The sequence below is a fragment of the Perognathus longimembris genome, chromosome 12 (genome assembly GCF_023159225.1).
Source record: "Perognathus longimembris pacificus isolate PPM17 chromosome 12, ASM2315922v1, whole genome shotgun sequence".
In the NCBI taxonomy this organism is placed as follows: Eukaryota; Metazoa; Chordata; class Mammalia; order Rodentia; family Heteromyidae; genus Perognathus; species Perognathus longimembris.
The window spans coordinates 33,151,044-33,171,345 of record NC_063172.1 but is presented as its reverse complement, the minus strand read 5'-3'; the positions used below and the strand labels follow the sequence as shown (position 1 = coordinate 33,171,345).

The window sequence follows — 20,302 nt, the reverse complement described above, 5'->3', positions numbered from 1 at the left end:
CAGTGCTCAGGCCCCGAGCTCAAGGCCCAGGACTGGCAAAAAAAAAAAATTAGAAGTTTCAAAGATAATAAACAAGATAGTATTTGGGCCTAATAAACATGTATATTGTAAATCTGATAAGAAGTTTCTTCTCAATAATCAAACAAGAGGGGCTGGGAATATGGCCTAGTGGTAAAGTGTTCGCCTAGCATACATGAAGCCCTGGGTTCGATTCCTCAGCACCACATATATAGAAAAAAGCTGGAAGTGGTGCTGTGGCTCAAGAGGTAGACTGCTATCCTTGAGCAAAAAGAAGCCAGGGACAGTGCTCAGGCCCTGAGTCAATGCCCCAGGACTGGCAACAAAAACAAAACAATCAAACAAGAGCTGCTGCAAGTTTAATTATTTTAAACAAGAATTAAATATCCAGAACTATTTTTAAATGATTTATACCAAGATCTGAACTAGAAAAACAGCTTGGCTACTTGCACAGAAAAAAAGGAAAGTATTTTTAGTAGAGAAGTGGGAAAAAAAAGATCACTTCTGTTATAAAAATTTTTATTGGAAAAAATATAGTTTTTAAACGATACATTTTTTAAAATGTATATTTAAAAGATACATTTTTAATGTGCCAGCCTGCAATAAGCTAACAACTACCTATAGAATGTAATATACCAGCTGGGCACTTGTGTTTCATGCCTATAATCCTTGCTACTCAGGAGATTGAGACTAGAGGATCAAGGTTTGAAGCCAGCCAAAGAAGACCCATCCAAGAGATCCTTATCTCCAACTAAACAGCAAAAAGTTAGAACTAAAGGCATGGCTCAAGTGGTGAAAGGTCAATAGGTATTAAAAAAAAATAAAATAATAAAAAAAAGGAAAGAATGCCAAGCAAGAACATGAGGCCCTAAGTTCAAGATCCAGCATGAGCACAAAAATAAAAAATTAAAAAAACAGAAAAGAATGGTGGGGCAAATATAGTCATAATATTCAATGTGCATATGTGAAAATGGAACCGTGTAACTTGAAGGAATGGGTAGAGTTAAGACAGGAAGAATGATGGAAGGGGGGACTTTTGATCAAGATGCATTGTACTCATAAATTATTATATGTTGAGTTAAAATCTCTTTGTACAACTCCTTAAAGAAACATAATAAAAATAAAACTGAATAAAAATAAACTAGTTATATCAATAAAAACAGGAAGTTAATATTGAATCTAATTAGTGGAAAAATTTTTGGTTTGTTTAGAACAAATCAGGTATATAGATCTTGGGTTTTTTTGGTCAGTTGTGGGCCTTGAACTCAGGGCCTGGGCTCTGTCCCCAAGCTCTTCAGCTCAAGCCTAGCTCTCTATCACTTGAGCCACAGTGCCACTTCCAGTTTTCTGGTGGCAAACTGGAAATAAGTCTCACAGACTTTCTGCCCAGACTGGCTTTGAACCTGGATCCTCAGATCTCAGCCTCCTGAGTACCTAGGATTACAGACGTGAGCCACTGATGTCCAGCTTATAGACCTTTTTAAAATTATAAATATTATGAAATCTAAATATTGATCAAGAATTTATTACAAAGTCTAACATTCAAATTGAGATATGCTGTAAATATAAAATCTTCACCAGCTTTCTAAAATGCCCCAGGAATAATGAATAATTTTTACATTCATTACACATTGAAATGCTATGTTTTGGATATACATACATTGAGTAAACTGTATAAGATATATCTTACACATGATGGTATACACTGTAGCATTCAGGAAACTGAAGATCAACCTCAGTTACACAGCAAGTTCCAGGCCAGCACAGACTAGACATTGAGACCTCCCCAATGTTTTTTTAAAAAATGAGAACAGCTAATTTTACTTGCTTTTTCACATGGCTATTAGAAAAGTTCTTAATCTATATATATGAATTATATTTCTGATAGACAGCTCTAGTCTAGGAATCACACCAAAAAAATGACAGCAGCTATCACTAGAATGAGACTGAGACTGAGGGAAATGGTTAAAAACATTGAGCTTACTTTATTATTTTAACTCAAGTATATTGTTCAGAAGTTCATCAAAGAATTTCATGTATTACAAAATTAAAATTAAATTATAAACAACTCGTAAGCTAAGGAAATATAAAAGATGATAGAGAAAGAAAACCATCTAATAAACAAAATACAGATATCCAATCCATAAAGAACTTAACTTTATGAGCAAATCAGGAAGATATTAATTAAAAGATGACAGTTTTTACCCAATTCACAAGTTAAAACATTCATGAGCATTTATAATAGTTCATTTTATATTAGTGTAATAAAATAACTAACTTTATAAATAAGCAAACCTTATAAAAAGAGATTTAGTTCACACTTCAAGGGCATACTGCCAGCCCCACATTGGCATTGGTGAGCCATTTTCTCATGAAGAATGTAGAAGCATATGCAAAAGGGGAAATCACAACTTAAAAAGGAAACCCAGACAGCACTTCAAAAATCATTTTCCGTCTGGGAATGTGGCTAAGTGGTAGAGTGCTTGCCTAGCATGCATGAACCCTGGATTCGATTCCTCAGTAACACATAAACAGAAAAAAGCCAGAAATGGCACTGTGGCTCAAGTGGGAGAGCAGTAGCCTTGAACACAGAGAGGCTCAGAGACAGGACGCAGGTCCTGAGTTCAAGTCCCAGGACTGGCAAAAAAGGAAGGAAGGAAGGAAGGAAGGAAGGAAGGAAGGAAGGAAGGAAGGAAGGAAGGAAGGAAGGAAGGAAGGAAGGAATCATGTTCATTCTTACAACTCTTACAAGAGATTCCAAGAGAATTGTGAATAGCTCCCCTACAGACCTAAATCTCTCCCATTAGGCCCCACCTAATTAAAGGTTCTCTCACAGCCATACCAGAAACCATACCTTCCATATATGTACCTTTAAGGGACACATTTAAATTTCCTCCAAACCATAGTATCATATGCTGAAGAAAGTGGGGAAATTCTCACATATACTAATGAAGACAGTCAGAAAGGAATCTGGCAGACCATGTTAAAGTATAATGCCAATACAACTGAATCCCTTCCCAGTCCCTTTGAGATACATGTGTACCTACTACTAAAACTACAATATCTCCTTCGAGAATCTGAAAAACATTCCTTTGAAACAGTTTTTAACAGTGATATAGGACCTTTGATTTCCAGTCTCCTTGGGAGTATAGAATGCTAACTTAGATAATTTTGAAGCCAGCAGACACAGCTGGCCTACTTGGATTTATACTTACTAAGTAGCCTGTTTGTTTGGGCTACTAGAATACCATAAACTGAGTGGTTAGTAAAAAAACAAGAAGTTAATGGGGCTGGGGATATGGCCTAGTGGTAAGAGTGCTTGCCTCGTATACATGAAACACTGGGTTCGATTCCTCAGCATCACATATATAGGAAAAAGACAGAAGTGGCAGTGTGGCTCAAGTGGTAGAGTGCTAGCCTTGAGCAAAAAGAAGCCAGGGACAGTGCTCAGTCCTGAGTTAAAGCCCCAGGACTGGCAAAAGAAAAAAAAAAAAAAAAAGTTAAGGTAGGCACTGGTGGCTCATGCCTGTAATCCTAACTACTCAGGAGGCTGAGATCTGAGGATCATGGTTAAAAGCCAGCCCAGGCAGGAAAGTCCAAGACACTCCAATCTCCAATTAACCCCCAGAAAACCAAAAGTAGAGCTGTGGCTCAAAGTGGTAAAGTACTAGCCTTAAGGCAAAAAGAGAGCTCAAGGATAGCACCCAGGCTCTGAATTCAAGCCCCACAATTAATCCCCCCCCCCAAAAAAAAAGATCAGAAGTTTATTTCTATTTCACTATATTAACTATCTACATGTGGTAAATCTAAAATACAGTAAAGTTTTGTTTTTGCTTTTTTAATATGGAAGGGAGCCTTGAGCTAAAGGTGGAGTTCAATGTAGCAAGTACAAGGCCCTAGGTTTGAACTTCAACACCAGGAAAAATAGCTGAGCATTAATTTTGGAATTTATAACACACACAGGCGCGCAAAAAATCCATGTTAAGAACTCTATTCATTATTCACATCATCTAGTGTGGAATTTTGTTTTGTTTTGGTTTGGTTTGGTTTGTTTTTTTTGCCTTCCCTGGAGCTTGCCTCAGGGACTGAGAACTATCCCTGACTTCTTTTTGTTCAAGGCTAGCACTCTGCCACTTGAGCCATAGCACCACTTCTGGCCGTTTTCTATATATGTGGTGCTGGGGAATGGAATCTAGGGCTTCATGTATACAAGCCCTTCATGTATTCCCAGCCCTATTCACATCATCTATTATTGCCTTTTTCCTTGAGAATCTCATTTTAAGAAATAATTATCTCCACTTGAGAGAAAACTTGATAATCCAGTCTCTTGAAAATGGTCAGAGGGAATCTTTAACTCCCATTACCTGTATGGGTCGCAAGGAAGACTTTTCTATTTCTCCCTACTTTAACCCTATTATACTAAAATAAATCCTCACTAAAACTTGAAGATGAAAAAGAAAAGAAAATGGTCTTGAATAATAACCTAAATAATTTCAAACATGCTCCAAGATGAATTGGAAGTATGTATGTGAAAAAGGTCATTATTTAAATGACCAGGGCTTTTTGGTTTTTCTTCTGTGTTTTGTTTTGTTTTTTAAACCAGACTGATTCCAGGTTACAGTTGAAGAAATGTGGGGCTGGGAATATGGCCTAGTGGCAAGAGAGCTCGCCTTGTATACATGAAGTCCTGGGTTCCATTCCCCAGCACCACATATATAGGAAACAGCCAGAAGTGGCGCTGTGGCTCAAGTGGCAGAGCAAAAGGAAGCCAGGGACAGTGCTCAGGCCCTGAGTTGGCCTAGGACTAGCCAAAAAAAATTTTTTTTCAAGAAATGTATTCACTTCCTTCCAAGGTAGCAATTGAAAGAACAGTCCCAATGTATATTGGCTGCTTCAAATGTCCTTTATCATGAGAACAAAAGGCAAATTAATTAGAGAGAATTATCTTCAATGCTGTTTTTACTAAGGGCAGTGATATACCTATCATGTTTCTGCTCTTTAGAAAACTGGACTGCTGACATTGGCCATTAATCTAAATTGGAAAGGAACTCTTTTATTGATCAAACAATTTTAATCAGGTTGATAGTAAGCAGTAAAAAACCTGTATTTTATATGTTGAAGGTGGTTTTCATTGTCTTTGAAGGACTTGCCTCTCCCCTCTAGGCCCATTCTTTCAATGTATCCAAAGATTGAATATGAAGGATTGACTCCCACCCTATTGCCTCAGGCCCATACAGACACCAGGCAGGAACACCTCAATATGGGAACCTGCTTTGATTTGCAGGCAGGACATCTCACCTAGTCCAGCTGTAAACAACCCTTTGTGGGCCAGATGGAAAAACCCCACTTCCTAGACCTAGTAGAGCTTTCAATAACCTGCCTCCTTGCTCAGATACCATAAAAGACTGGTCCCAAATTCACCCCCTCACACAACCTCCAATTCCACAGGAAGGTCTGTGCCCCTTGCTGTTCCACAATAAACAGTCCTTGCTTATTGATGATCCAGTCCAGCCTATTCCTTTTCTGTTCTCCTCCATTTTCCCAACAGTCTTCATTTGTAAGTGAGGAAGGAAGGACCCATTCATGAATCTTCTTTCTGGTAGTTGAGTAAGGTACATACTGTTCTGGAGTACCACTCAGGTTAAATTGATCGTTTATCCAGTAAATTTATGAGCGGTAGGTGATTTTGTTGTTGAGAGGCTCATAAGTCATGAGCAAGTGAGTTTTATGAATCAGATAGATGGTACTAATGTAACAGTGTTGACTTCCTAACTTTTGACAGTATACTTTAGTATCTGATTATATAAGAGCTTGACCTTGTTTAAGAAACAAACACCATGGAGATTTCTCAAAAGAAGAAAGAATGGCCAATAAACACATGAAGAAATGTTCTACATTCCTGGCCATAAACAAAATGCATATAAAAACAACACTGAGGGGGCTGGGAATGTAACCTACTGGCAAAGTGCTTGTCTAGCCCTGGGTTAGATTCCTCAGCACCACATAAACAGAAAAAGCCAGAGTGGAGCTGTGGCTCAAGAGGTAGAGTGCTAGCCTTGAGTAAAAAGAAGCCAGGGACAGTGTTCATGCCCTGAGTTCAAGTCCCAGGCCTGGCAAAACAAAACTAAACAAAACACTGAGGGGCTGGGAATGTGGCTTAGTGGGAGAGTGCTTGCGTAGCATCCATGAAGCTCTGGATTTGATTCCTCAATGCCATATAATCAGAAAAAGCTGGAAGTGGCACCACTCAAGTGGTAGAGCGCTAACCTTTAGCAAAAGAAACTCATGGACAGTGCCTAGGCCTTGAGATCAAGCCCCAGAACTGGCAAAAAAAAACAAAAAAAACACCACAAATTTCATCTCACCCCATTATCAAGATTGGCCATCATCAAGAATACAAACAAGCCGGGCACTGGTGACTTACACCTGTACTCCTAGCTACTCAGGAGGCTGAGATCTGAGGATCACCATTCAAAGCCAGCCCAGGCAAGAAAGTCTGTGAGACTTTTATCTCTAACCATCAGAAAACCAGAAGTGGAGGTTTGGCTCAAAGTAGTGGAGAATTATTAGCCTTGAGCAGAAAAGCTCAGGGGCAGTACCTACGCCTTGAGTTAAAGGCCCAAGACCAGCAGGGCTGCAACCACTAGAAAGCAATTTGAACATTCCTCAAAAAACTAAATGTAGAACTAACTACAATTCCAGTGACACCACTCTTGATCATCTATTCAGAATATTACATAATAAAGACAATTGCATGTTCATGTTCATTGTCACACTATTCACCAGAGCTTAGATACACTATAATGAGTATAATGAGTGGGTTATGAAAATATGGTAAGCTGGTTGCCGGTGGCTCATGTCTTTAATCTTAGCTACTCAGGAGGCTGAGATCTGAGGATTGTGGTCCAAAGCCAGCCGGGGCAGGAAAGTCTGTGAGGAGACACTTATTTCCAATTAACCACCAGAAAATCAGAAGTGGTACTGTGGCTCAAGTGGTAAAGCACTTGCCTTGAGCTGAAGAGCTCAGGGACAGCACCCAGGCCCAGAGCTCAAACACCACACCAGAAAAAAAATTTTTTTTTTGGCCAGTCCTGGGCCTTGGACTCAGGGCCTGAGCACTGTCCCTGGCTTCTTTTTTGCTCAAGGCTAGCACTCTGCCACTGAGCCATAGCGCCACTTCTGGCCTTTTTCTATATATGTGGTGCTGAAGAATCAAACCCAGGGCCTCATGTATATGAGGCATGCACTCTTGCCACTAGGCCATATTCCCAGTCCCCAGAAAAAAATTTTAAAAGACAGAAAATATGGTACATGTATACAATGGGATTTTGCTCATCTATCAGAAAGAATATGATGTTATTTGCAGAGAAATGGTTATACCTAGAAAAAACTACATTAAGTGAAATAAGTCAGGTTCAGAGAGACAAATGGTACGTGTTTTCTCTCATATGTGGACATAAGATTTAATGTACAAACACACATGATAACACATATAGGGTTATATGCACATACACACAAACAAACTGACTTAAGGAGGGCATTCTTAGGGGAAGAGTCCATTGGTGTAACACCTCTGAACAGCTAACAAACCATTCAACAAAACTGAAACATTCTGGTGAGCCACAAAAATGGATGAAGGAATGGTGAGAAAAATATTATACAGTCATTATATTCAATGTGCACTATGTAAAAATTGAGCTACATAACTTGAGGGTAGGGATGGGATGGAGAAAGAAGGGAGAGGACAATGGAAGGGGTGACATTGACCGAGGTGCACTGTACTTATAACTTGACTTCTGGAATTTAAACTCCTTTGTACAACTACTTAATAATAGTAAATATTTTTTTTAAGGTGTAGCTCAAGTGATAAAGTCTCAGCCATGAGTAGAAGAGCTTGAGGCCCTAAATTCAAGCTCTATTACGGGCACAAAAAAGAAACACACACTGAAAAGAGGAAGCATGGCTCAGTGACAGAGTATTTGACTAGCAAGCATAAAACCCTAAATTTAAGCCCTAGTACTCAAAAGCAAACAAACAAAGAGTAGAAGCCGAAAATGTGGCTAAGAATACAAGAAGGCCAGAGTCAATCAGTACAATAAATGCACATAACTTAAGATCAGCATCCTACTCCAAGACATTATCCTATTGATATATTTTATGTATATACCATATACATACTCATTTTAGCTTTGTTTATAACAAAAAGATCTCAAACAATCAAAATACACATATAAGGCATTAGTTTAAAAATACATTTTGGCCTCCATTTCTGGGGTTTTGCATTTTAATTAGAGATGAGTCTCTCAGTTCTGCCTGGATGGCTTCAAACCTGGATGCTCAGATCTCAGCCTCCTGAGTAGCTAAGATTATAGGTGTGAGCCATCAGCACATGGCTTAATTTTTTAAATTATTATTTATAATAAGGTGCCATGTGGTACTTTGATGGTACATGAAAGATGTTTGAATCAGGTTAAACGTAGCTATTTCCTAATATATGCATTCTTTCTGTGTCTTTCTCTCCATGGTACTGGGATTTGAACTCAGGACCTCTTACGTGCTAGGTATTCATTCTATTACTTGAGCCACAGCTCCAGTCCTTTTTGCTTTAGTTATTTCTCAGATACAGTCTTCTCCTGCCTGTGCCTCCCGTGTAGCTGGGGTTACAAATGTGTACCACCATACCTGGCCACCATATTTCTCTGTGATTAAAGCATTCAAAATCCTTTCCCCTAATTTTTAAAATATATAGTACATTATGGTTCTCTCTAGTCATCTTTTTACACAATAAAACAGGAGAAAAAAGTTTTTCAATTACATTTGAAAGCTGGGTGCCAGTGGCTCACACCTGTAATCCCAGCTACTCTCAAAGCTGAGATCTAAGGAATGCAGTTCAAAACCAGCCTGGGCAGGAAAGTTATGAGACTCTTTTCTCAAATTAACCACCAAAAACCTGACAGTGGAGCTGTGATTCAAATGGTACAGCGTTAGCCTTGAATGCAAAAGCTCAAGGACAGTGCCCACGCTCAAGTTCAAGACCAAGGACCAGTACAATGGTGATATGTTGAAATATCAGCAATATGGTGAAACAGAAACATATTTTAATATATACAAGCTTGCATGTGAACATTTCAAAATGGATCAGATGTAGAATTAAAAGGATGTCAAAATATTATCTTTCAAACCCCAAGACCACACAAAAAAAAGGTGAGAACCTGTATATATTAAATGTCTCTCACATTGCCATGCTTTTCTATATACTATATCCCTCTCCAGTAACCCACCATAGAGAACAAAATGTTTCTCACAAAGCTCTTTCCCCCAATTTAACCTCTCTCTGAATAAGCCGAGTATCAGGAGATTGGCATAGGTTTCCTAGTCCAATGAATGTACTAAGTCAGAAAAGGGATTAAAGGGATTAAGGATTGAGTAAATTAATTCTCTTTTCAATTTATCTTAACTCCCTTCTCATATTTAGCAGGGATGAGAATGAGAAAACATTGTAGAACACAAAATAAAGCATGCAAATCATTAATATAGTCTATATTATATTCCAGAGTCCAGGTATCATTCTCTGGTGAAAAGATTAGCTACCACGATGGAAAAGAAGTGAGTATATATGGATCATTATCAGTTAAGAACAATAAACTCTAGTAAAATACGATATTCACCTAACAAGATGTAAAAAAGAAGAAAGGGAAGTAAGGAGGAAAGAAAGGAGAGCAATCAGTGAGTCAGAGCAGTAGCTGCGTTGACAAATCCAGACCTGTTCCCAGGACCCTTCCTAAATCTCATTCACGCACCAATTACATCTTTGGAAAAATTACAAGCACAAAAACAGCACTAGGAAAATGGTCAATCAGGAAAATATAGAATTCCTTTCTATCTTAGTAAGAAATGAACCCATTTATAGATAAAATTCATTTTGACAATGTACTACCTTACATATGTACTGTAACCCCTCTGTACATCACTTTGACAATAAAAATTAAAATAAAAATAGATAAAATTTATGGTCAATCATAAAGTTATGAAGTTGAAGGATCTTCTTCAAAAGAGTTAAGTAGCTTAAGGCATTTACTGATTTGCACAGGTTTCACGAGAATGGTAGTTACTATTCTGTAGCCCAACAATATCTTTCTCTATAAGCAATCTTAAGCATCTACCTATTATAAAATACATAATTTCAATAACATGGTTTTGTTGTTCTGTTTGGGAACTTGTTTGGTTTTATGGTAGTACCTTGTACATGCCAAGCAAGTGTGCTACCACTGACCTATATTCACACTCAGTTACATAATAATTAATCCAATCACTAAAGACAACTTATAACTATCAACTTGAATTATCAATAATCTAGTAGTATTATACCAACAATTGTCAAATCGCATATTCTTTTCTTTTTAACACAGATCAGAGCAAGTTTATTTGCAAGTGAAAAGAAAGCAGAGAAAGGAAAGTAGTGAGATTCTCCAACAGGAGGGGTTCCAAAGAGAAGTCCCTATGTTTATTCTTCAATAATCATTTAAAGAACACCGCAATATGATGGTAAAGTATAAACTGGAATAAAAATCACAGTCTTACCTGTATGATGTGGCTCTGAAGTCACTACAGATGCTTCTAAACAGTATTTACTGCTGTGATCATCCCCATGATTAATTTCATTAGTGCTTCCTTCAGTGCGTGAAAGATTTGAGCTGCATACTCCAGGATCATTTTGTAAGTAAAGATAGCTATTATTTGCAGCACTCTAAAAGAATCAAATATACATTTTAGCAGAAACTATATAATTTTCCATGTTTACACAACAGAGTAATTTAAAATGAACAATCAGTTTCTATATTTCTTTTTTGTTTTGTCAGTCATGGGGCTTGAATTGGGGAATTCAGGGCCTTGGTGCTGTCCCTAACCTTTTCCCTCAAGGCTAGTATTCTACTAATTTGAGTCACAGCACCACTTCCAGTTTTCTAATGGTTAATTGGAGGTAAGAGTCTCATGGATTTTCCTCCCTGCCCCCCACCAGGGTTCAAGTCCTGATCTTTCGATCTCAGCCTCCAGAGTAGCTAGGATTTCAGGTTTAAGCCACCAGAGCCCAGCTCTAGTTTCTGTATTTCTCCCTTAAAAATATCATTCCTAGGGTGAACAAATGCAGCAGTGGTACCCAGTAGACAATAAGGTGAAAATTAACCACACAAATTGTGGGTGGGGATGGAAGGCAAAACTGAGAGAGCAAGGGAAGGAGTGACATTGTCCCAAAACAAATATACTCATTAACTTACTTAAGAAACAGAAATCCCTCTGAACATCATTTTAATAATAACAATTTTAAAAAATTAAGACAAAAAGGCCACACCGTTTGAAAAAAATTATATAATCACAAGTTTATGATATCATATACCAGTTCAAAAGCTAGTAAGATTTTTGTTTTTCTTAATAAAGGGCTATTTAAAAGAATTTATGGCTTAAATCGACTAGTATAAGCTTGAGCCTAAATTCTGTCAATAAATAGACAACAAATAATTTTATCATCTTGGGCTGGAGGTATGGCTCAAGTGGTAAAGAGCCTGCCTACCAAGCATAGGGCCCTGAGTTCAAACTCTAGTACTACCACCAAAAAAAAAAAAAAAATCATCTTTAACCAATTTCAAAATAAATTTCAAGAGGCCGGGAATGTGACTTAGTGGTAGAGTGCTTGCCTAGCATGCACGAAGCCCTGGGTTTGATTTCTCAGCACCATATAAACAAAAAAGCCGGAGTGGTGCTGTGGTTCAAGAGGTAGAGTGCTAGCCTTGAGCTGAAAGAAGCCAGGGACAGTGCTTAGGCCCTGAGTTCAAGCTCCAGGATTGGCAAAAACAAAAAACAAAAAAACAGATTTTGTAACTTTGTCACAGGGCTGGGAATATGGCCTAGTGGCAAGAGTGCTTGCCTCATATACATGAAGCCCTGGGTTCGATTCCCCAGCACCACATATATATATAGAAAACGGCCAGAAGTGGTGCTGTGGCTCAAGTGGCAGAGTGCTAGCCTTGAGCAAAAAGAAGCCAGGGACAGCACTCAGGTCCCGAGTCTAAGGCCCAGGACTGGCAAAAAAAAAAAAAAAAAAGACTTTGTCACAGACACCGAAAAACTCTTGTAAGCAGTTACATATTGCTATTTCTTTTTTTTTTTTTTTTTTTTGGGGGGGGGGCCAACCCTAGGGTTTGGACTCAGGGCCTGAGCACTGTCCCTGGCTTCTTTTTGCTCAAAGCTCTCTGCCACTTGAGCCACAGCACCACTTCTGGCCATTTTCTATATATGTGGTGCTGGGGAATCAAACCCCGGGCCTCATGTATATGAGGCAAGCACTCTTGCCACTAGGCCATATCCCCAGCCCTTGATATTTCTTTAAACTGCTTTTTGTGTGTGTGTGCAAGTCTTGGGGCTTGAACTCAGAGCACTGTCCTTGAGCTTTTTGCTAAAGGCTAGCACTCTACCACTTGAGCCACAGTTTCACTGCCAACTTTTTAAGTTTATTGGAGGTAAGAGTCTCACAGCTTTCCTGCCTGGGATGGCTTCAAACCAAGCCTCAGATCTCAACTTACCAAGTAGCTAGAATTATAGGCATGAGCAGATGGTATCCAGCTTAAACTGCATTTTTTAAAGATGTATGCTTCTCATATGATTCCCTTTTTGTTTTCTACCTGAAATAATTTTTTATGTGGATTCACCTTTGTATTCACTTCATTCAGACTTGAATTATTTCTTCCTGGAGGTACAAATTTTGGTTTTTTGAAGGAATTCCCCTGCAATTGACTTGGTGCTGCAGATCGTCTCATCTTCAGCTGCACTAATCTGAAAATAATCAAAACAGAAATCACATGAGTATAATTAGAATCATCAATAAATATAAAAATAGTTCTCCAAGCCAGGCACTGGTGGCTCATGACTCAAGAGGCTAAGATCCAAAAATCATGGTTCAAAACCAGCAGGAAAGCTCATGAAATTCTTATCGCCAATAAACTTCCAAAAAGTCAGAAATGGGCTCACAGCACTAGCCTTGAGGGGAAAAAAAGCACAAAAAAAAAAAAAAAAAACAAAAATAGAACTCAGGGACATAACCCAGGCCCTGAGTTCAAGCTTCAGCACTAAACTAAAACTAAACTAAAAAATAGTTCATCAAGCCAAGTGTGTTGGCTCATGCCTATAGTCCCAGAAAAAAAAATCAGTATATATGTACTATGAGCCACTCAAATGGTAGAATCTTTGCCAAGCAAGTGCACAAGCCTTGGGTTCAAGCTCCAGTAGAGGGTTGAGGAGACTCTAGAGCTAGCTAGCCAGACTGTCTTAACTAGAATCCTAATTCTACTGTTTACCTATGACCTAGGGCTTCCATCAAGCCAATGAATTTGTTGATCCATTTCAAAGTAAACTGTAGAAATCAGTTCATTTCACCCAAAACAGTCTTATTGGTTATGTTTTGGATTTTTTTTGGTGGGGGTCAGTCCTGGGGCTTAAGCTTAAACTCTGGGTCTGGGCATTGTCGCTGAGCTCATTTGCACAAGGTTAGTGTACCACTTGAGCCTCAGCGCCATTTCCTGCTTTTTCTGTTCATGGTACATGTTCTGTGGTACTGAGAATCCAAACCCAGGGCTTCATGCATGCTAGACAAGCACTCTACTGCTAAGCCACACATTCCCAGCCCCTGGATTTTCTTAACATACATTAGCCATACACAAGGGGGATTTCTTTTTTTTTTTTTTTTTTTTTTGGCCAGTCCTGGGACCTGAGCTCAGGGCCTGAGCACTGTCCCTGGCTTCTTTTTGCTCAAGGCTAACACTCTGCAACTTGAGCCACAGCGCCCCTTCTGGCCATTTTCTGTGTATGCGGTATGCATTCAATTCCCTCCCATTCTCTCCCCCATTACTCTCCTTTACACGTTTTTGATCTTTTGACACATGGTCTCAATATATAGACCATGCTGGCCATGAGTATGACATCTTTCCTCCTCCTTCTGCCTCTCAAATACTGGGATTATATAGGCATATGTGACCAGGTCTCAACTTCTTTAATTGGCAGTACTGGGGATTGAACTTGGCTAAGTAAGTGCTCTACTACAGGAACCCTGATCCTTCCTAGCCCTGTTTGCCTTAATTTTATTTTCCTTCTTTTTTGTGAGTGCTGCTACTGGTACTCGAACTCAGGGCCCTGCTCTCTCACTTGGCTTTTTTGCTTAAAGCTGGCAATATACCATTTGAGCTATACCTATATAGTCTGTGGATCTTACTTTTTAAATTATTAGCACTTTTCTTTGGGCATTTTTCCCAGGCCCTAGTAATAAAGCCATGTGGCAGCTCTGATATACTACAGTTGTTTTTTCCTTTCCTTGAGACAGGATGTTACTGTGTAATCTAGATTCTCCTTAAACCTAAGATCCTTTTGCTTCAGGTTCCTGAGTACTGGAATTACATGCAAATACCAACATACCTGACTTATGCTACTACTTTTGAGGCCTTTAACATCTCCCTGCTTCATTCCTTCTAAGAAAAATGGCCAGACCAGATAAGTGGAACATATCTGATAGCTTAATTATTTGATACTGCAGTAGATAAATTAAGAACATATCAGATAGCCTTAATTATCTGGCAATAAAGAATAGTAATTAAGAACAGAGCTTTGAAGGCAACTGCTTGAATATAAATCAAGACTGATGTTCCTAGTATGTAATCTTGCATGGTTTAATCTCTTCATATGTTTTCTCATATATAAAAGAGAACACTGTCATATTTATGATGGATTAAATGAAATACTTACAGAACTCAAACTAGTGACACACAGAAATTTCCCAGTATTATTTGAGAAATAACCACCTATTATTGTGGGGTGCTTAATACATAAGTCCTGTTTACAGTCCCATGAAGGAGATGCAATGGTGCCTACAGGATCATGCCTAGAATTTATGCTTTCCTTTGGACTTAGGGTGGGAATATGTGCAATCATCAAACCTCTAGGCTGAAAAAATATAATTTAAATAATTATACCAACAACCAGCAACAGAACTCTCCTGTTGTTTCTGCTTTTGCCCTCCAATTACATTAAGTAATAATTACCTCACTTCATACCTTAAGTACCCCCTTTGACTTGTGATTCCACTATACCTTCCTACAAAATCTTTCACAAAGTACTAATATTTTTTTAAAGCTTCAAAGAGATTAGAGCACATGCCTAACAAGTGTGAGGCCTGAATTGAAATGTGTCATTTTAAAAAACGAAAATAACAGGAGGGTTGAGAGGTAGCAGGGCACTTACTACCATGTGCACAACCCTAGGATCCATTCACAACACTGCAAAAAATTATGAATAATTAACTTTTTTTTTTAAGTTCCTGACTAGTGAATAGCCGCTAAGAAACACAAGTTCTTAACGTTCGCTTGGCACTGACACTCTCCAGGGAGCTAGCTGAGCCTTCACCCAGGACCTGGGAAAGCAGTTCCAGCTTGTAGGTGTGAACCTGTTGTAAGTGCATTGTTCTGGAGTGAGATGCTGGTAATGGACAACCTGTGTGTGTGAGCATCAAGGGACTTGAAAAGCCTCTACTCTTCGCTCAACTTTGCTGAGCACCTAAAACGACTCTTTAAAAAGCCTTTTACAACCCTTGCACATCACCTTTATAATAAAAAAAAAGTTTTAAATAAAATACCTCTTACAAGGTTTTCCCTCACACATGGACACTAGAGTTGTTATTGGTGCCAGGCCTGGAGCTTGAACCTAGGGCCTGGGCACCGTCCCTAAGCCACAGCGCCACTTCTGACTTTCTCTATGTGGTATTCAGGAATCGAACCCAGGTCTTCATGCATACTAGGTAAGCACTCTACCACTGAGCCACCTTCCAACCAGAATAATTTTATCTGTGTTTTTCAAGGGCCAACCGCTCGCCCGGATGCCGGAGCCCTCCCGCCAGCCACACCGCACTAAAGACCGCTCTCGCCACGCCCAATGCGCGGCCTCCGCTCCCGCTGTCCCCGCCCCCTTTCCCGCCGGCCGTCCCTCCCACTTCACGTCGCCGCTCCGGGTGCCGTGGGGGTAGGCCGCGGTCGCTCCCGCCGCCTCCTTTCCCCCGCGGAGGCCTCTCTCAGCGTCATCTCCCCACTGGTCCCGCATGAGCCCGCAGGCTGCCGCAGCGTTCCTACCCTTCCCCTCCAGGGACGCACCCGCGAGAATCTGACAGAAACGGCGCGCCCCGCGACGCAGCGCCTCACGTAGACAACGACCGCCCAACGCCGAAGGAGCTCAAGGCTCCCGCCTTTGCTCAGCCAATCGCGGACTGGGAGCCGCGCGTGCGCACCACCTCCCGTTTCGGCACCTCCTCCGGCCAAGTCTGATTGGACCATAGTTGCGCATGCGCTTTTTTCAGTTCTTCCAAGTTTGATTCCGGTTTAAGGTTCAGTTATATATATACATATATATATACTGTATATATATACTGACTTAGAAGCTGAGGGCCAGTTGTTCACTTCTGTAATTCAAGCTATTCAGGAGGCTGAGACCCAAAGTATGGCAGATGGAAGCCAGCCAGGGCAGAAAAATCTCTGCGACTTCATCGCCAATTAACTGCAAAAAGCCAGGTCTGAGGTGAGGTCCTGGTACTGGCAAGTAATGATAATTCTGCTTTTGTTCCTGAATAATCAGATGCCAAAATAGACGTTTTAGGCCACAGACCTCTCCAAACCTATGTGAACATGTAGTAAATAAGCTGTGCTGTGGGAGTACAGTAATTGACACTTGGGCCAGCACAGAGGTACAGGAATACTCGTTTATTCAAAAAGCATTGAGTTGATGTGCCTAGAAAAATCTTCTGTTCGGGGGCTGGGGATATGGCCTAGTGGCAAGAGTGCTTGCCTCTTATACATGAGGCCCTGGGTTCGATTCCCCAGCACCACATATACAGAAAATGGCCAGAAGTGGTGCTGTGGCTCAAGTGGCAGTCCTGAATCCAAGCCCCAGGACTGGCCAAAAAAAGAAAAAAAGAAAATCTTCTGTACGGCACTGGGAATGTAGCTTAGTGGTAGAATGCTTTCCTAGCATGCATGAAGCCCTGGGTTCGATTCCTCAGCACAACATAGAAAAAGCCAGAAGTGGCATCGTGGTTCAAGTGGTAGAGTGCTAGCCTTGAGCAAAAAGAAGCCAGGGACAGTGCCCAAGCCCCAGAACTGGCAAAAGAAAGATTAGAACCAGATGCCAATGACCCATTCCTACATTCCCAGCTACTTAGGAAGGTGAGATCAGAGGATTGCTGGATTGCTGGATAAGGACAGTCCTGAGCAGAAAATCTGAAAGATTTTAATCCCCAGTTAATCAGGGAAAGCTGGAGGTGTAACTAAAGTTGTAGTGCATCACCTATAAGCAAAAAGGTGAAGGCCTAGAGTTAAGTCTAGTTTCAGAAAGAAAAAAATAGCACAAAGGTGACCCATAAATTTGTGAGTCATTAATTGTTTAGTTTCTGGAAGGATTTTGTTTGTTCGTTTTGTTTTACATGTTTATCGGTCATTTGATTTAAAAAATAAACTGTTAACTTTTTGTCTATTTTTCTCTTTTTATTAATTCATCATTTTTAAGTGTTGGGAAAGTCAGTTTACACCAAGCTGGCTCTAGATCTTTTTTCCCTCAGTATTGGGGTGTTGATCCCTGGCTTTTGTGCTTGCTAGGCAAGTGCTGTACTGCTGAGCCACACCTCCACCCTTCTAATGCACTGGTTATTTTGAGATAAGATCTTGCTTTTTGCCTGGGCTCTCCCACCTGCACAGTGGTCCTCCTATGCATTCTGCAGCTGCTGGAATTACATTCATTATGGCCACCTATTTATTGGGTGGAGAGAGAACTCAAAATTTTTTGTACCTGGGCTGGTCTCCAGCTGTGACCCTCCCAATCTCAGTCTTCCAAGTAGCCAGGGTAACAGGTGTGAGCCACCTAGCCAAGCTTAATCTTGAAATTTCAGTGCTGGCTTCATCCCAAGGTTTGTACCAACACATCAAGCTGTAGTCATTTTTAAATATAGACGTTTAACCAATAGTTACTCTACTGTGCTATAGAAAACTGAAACTAATTTTTTCCTCTCTGTGGAACAATATTAATTTTGAACATTAATTGGTTATTATTAATGGTAGGTCACTGGTAAGACAACACCAACATCAGAGCTGAACATTTCTCCTTGGTGATGATAGTAGAAAAGAGAAAAAAAATATTTTTCACCACACTTCATCAGTTCTTTTTATTTTGTTTTGTTTTTTGCCAGTCCTGGGGCTTAAACTCAGGGCCTGAGCACTGTCCCTGGCTTCTTTTTTGCTCAAGGCTAGCACTCTGCCACCTGCGCCACAGCACCACTTCTGGCCTTTTCTGTATATGTGGTGCTGAGGAATTGAACCCAGGGCTTCATGTATATGAGGCAGGCACTCTTGCCACTAGGCCACAGTCCCAGCCCCACACTTCACCAATTCTGAACTACTTTTTTATGCCTGTGTCTGCTGGTCCTAGGACTTGAGTTCCAAGCCTGGGCACTGTCCCTAGCCATCTTTTGTCCAAGGCTAGTGCTCTCCCACTTGAGCCACAGCTCTACTTCCAGCTTTTTTCTTTTGGTAGTTTAGTGGAAATAAAAGTCTCACTTTCTTTTTTTTTTTTGCCTTTTTTTTTAATTCCAGTTTGTGTATTTATTTATTTAGCCAGTCCTGGGCCTTAAACTCAGGGTCTGAGCACTGTCTCTGACTTTTTTGCTCAAGGCTAGTACCCTGCCACTTGAGCCACAGCGCCACTTATGGCCATTTTCTATATATGTGGTGCTGAGGAATTGAACCCAGGGCTTCAAGCACTCTTGCCACTAGGCCATATTCCCAACTCGTCTCACAGACTTTCTTGCTCAAGCTAGCTTTGAACCATGATCCTCAGATCTCAGCCTACTGAGTAGCTATGATTACAGGCATGAGCCACCACCACCCAGCTGAACTGCTACTTTTTAATTAACTCTAATAAGTATGTGTAAAAGGTCTCACTTGTAATTCAAACTCTATTCCCCACCACATACATTCTTAGCTCTAGTCTGTATTTCAGAGTGCATATGTTTTTTAAAAAGACCCCTAATAATTTGACTTGTTCCTAACGCACTATAAGTTAATGGATCATAAAGCTAGGATTAGGTAGCTGGGAATGTAGCTTAGTGGTAGAGTGCTTGCCTAGCATGCATGAAGCCCTGGGTTCAATTCCTCAGTACCACATAAACAGAAAAGGCCAAAAGTGGCACTGTGACGCAAGTAGTAGAGTGTTAGCTTTGAGCAAAAGACATTCAGGACAGTGGCCAGGCCCTGAATTCAAGCTCTCTTTCCCCCCCACCCAAAAAAAAGCTAGGATTAGTACATTGTTCCTTTCTCGACTTTTTCCCTACATTTTCATAAAAATAAGTTTCCCAAACTTGCCAATAAAAAATTTAAAAACACTGAATAGCTTTTTAAAGTTTCACATCTGATAGAGGTTTGGATAATACTTGCTTTATACATTTATACAACTCTCCCAGGTGATTTTTTTTCCCTTTCTTTAACTTAAAAAAGACTAATGATGGGCTGGGGATATAGCCTAATGATGAGCTGGGGATATAGCCTAGTGGCAAGAGTGCCTGCCTCGGATACACGAGGCCCTAGGTTCGATTCCCCAGCACCACATATACAGAAAACGGCCAGAAGCACGGCGCTGTGGCTCAAGTGGCAGAGTGCTAGCCTTGAGTGGGAAGAAGCCAGGGACAGTACTCAGGCCCTGAGTCCAAGGCCCAGGACTGGCCAAAAAAAAAAAAAAAAGACTAATGATCATAGAAAACCCAGTTATCCAACAAGGGTCCAATGAAATGTTTAGTTAGTCAAAAGTAAACTGCAATTGGACCATTCCAGGGTTGCCAACATCATTCCCAGAGAAGCAACTACAAAGAGGAGCCATTAGAACTACTTTAGTTCAAAGCATTCCTGAAGTATACCCAAAGCCTCTCTTTAGCAAACCAAGAGCCCTTCACTAGGGAATAATGTAGTGTGTCAATTCAGATAACTTGTCAAGATTTGTTAACCTGAGAATATTTGAAGAATTTCCCCTTGGGAATTTTAACTTTGTCGTTTCCATTAAAACCTCAGCATTTATGTTCCCCCAAATTAATACCTCAAAGCCTCATTTCATTTAAAACCAAATGATTTATTAATCATATACTAGCTAGAATAGGGTTGCTTTAATTTGTCCTATGTAGCCCGGTCAGCCTCAACCTCACCATCCCCCAGCCTTTCCC

At 40.2% G+C, this 20,302-nt stretch overlaps 1 protein-coding gene across 4 annotated transcripts in view; it reads right to left on the bottom strand.

The window, feature by feature from the left end:
• The window catches only part of Rad54b (RAD54 homolog B), a 71,915-nt gene extending 55,605 nt beyond the window's left edge, over positions 1 to 16,310 (bottom strand). For 2 of the 4 annotated variants that reach the window (XM_048359264.1, XM_048359267.1), the window contains exons 1-3: positions 16,182 to 16,310; positions 12,696 to 12,846; positions 10,600 to 10,765 (exon numbers count right to left, since the gene is read on the bottom strand). In XM_048359264.1, the coding sequence (XP_048215221.1) occupies positions 10,600 to 10,765; positions 12,696 to 12,830 (301 nt within the window). In that variant the 5' untranslated portion in view covers positions 12,831 to 12,846; positions 16,182 to 16,310. The remainder of the gene's footprint in view (positions 1 to 10,599; positions 10,766 to 12,695; positions 12,847 to 16,181) is intronic. The other 2 variants (XM_048359266.1, XM_048359265.1) reach the window with 2 other exon arrangements.
• Between the last annotated feature and the right edge of the window lie 3,992 nt (positions 16,311 to 20,302).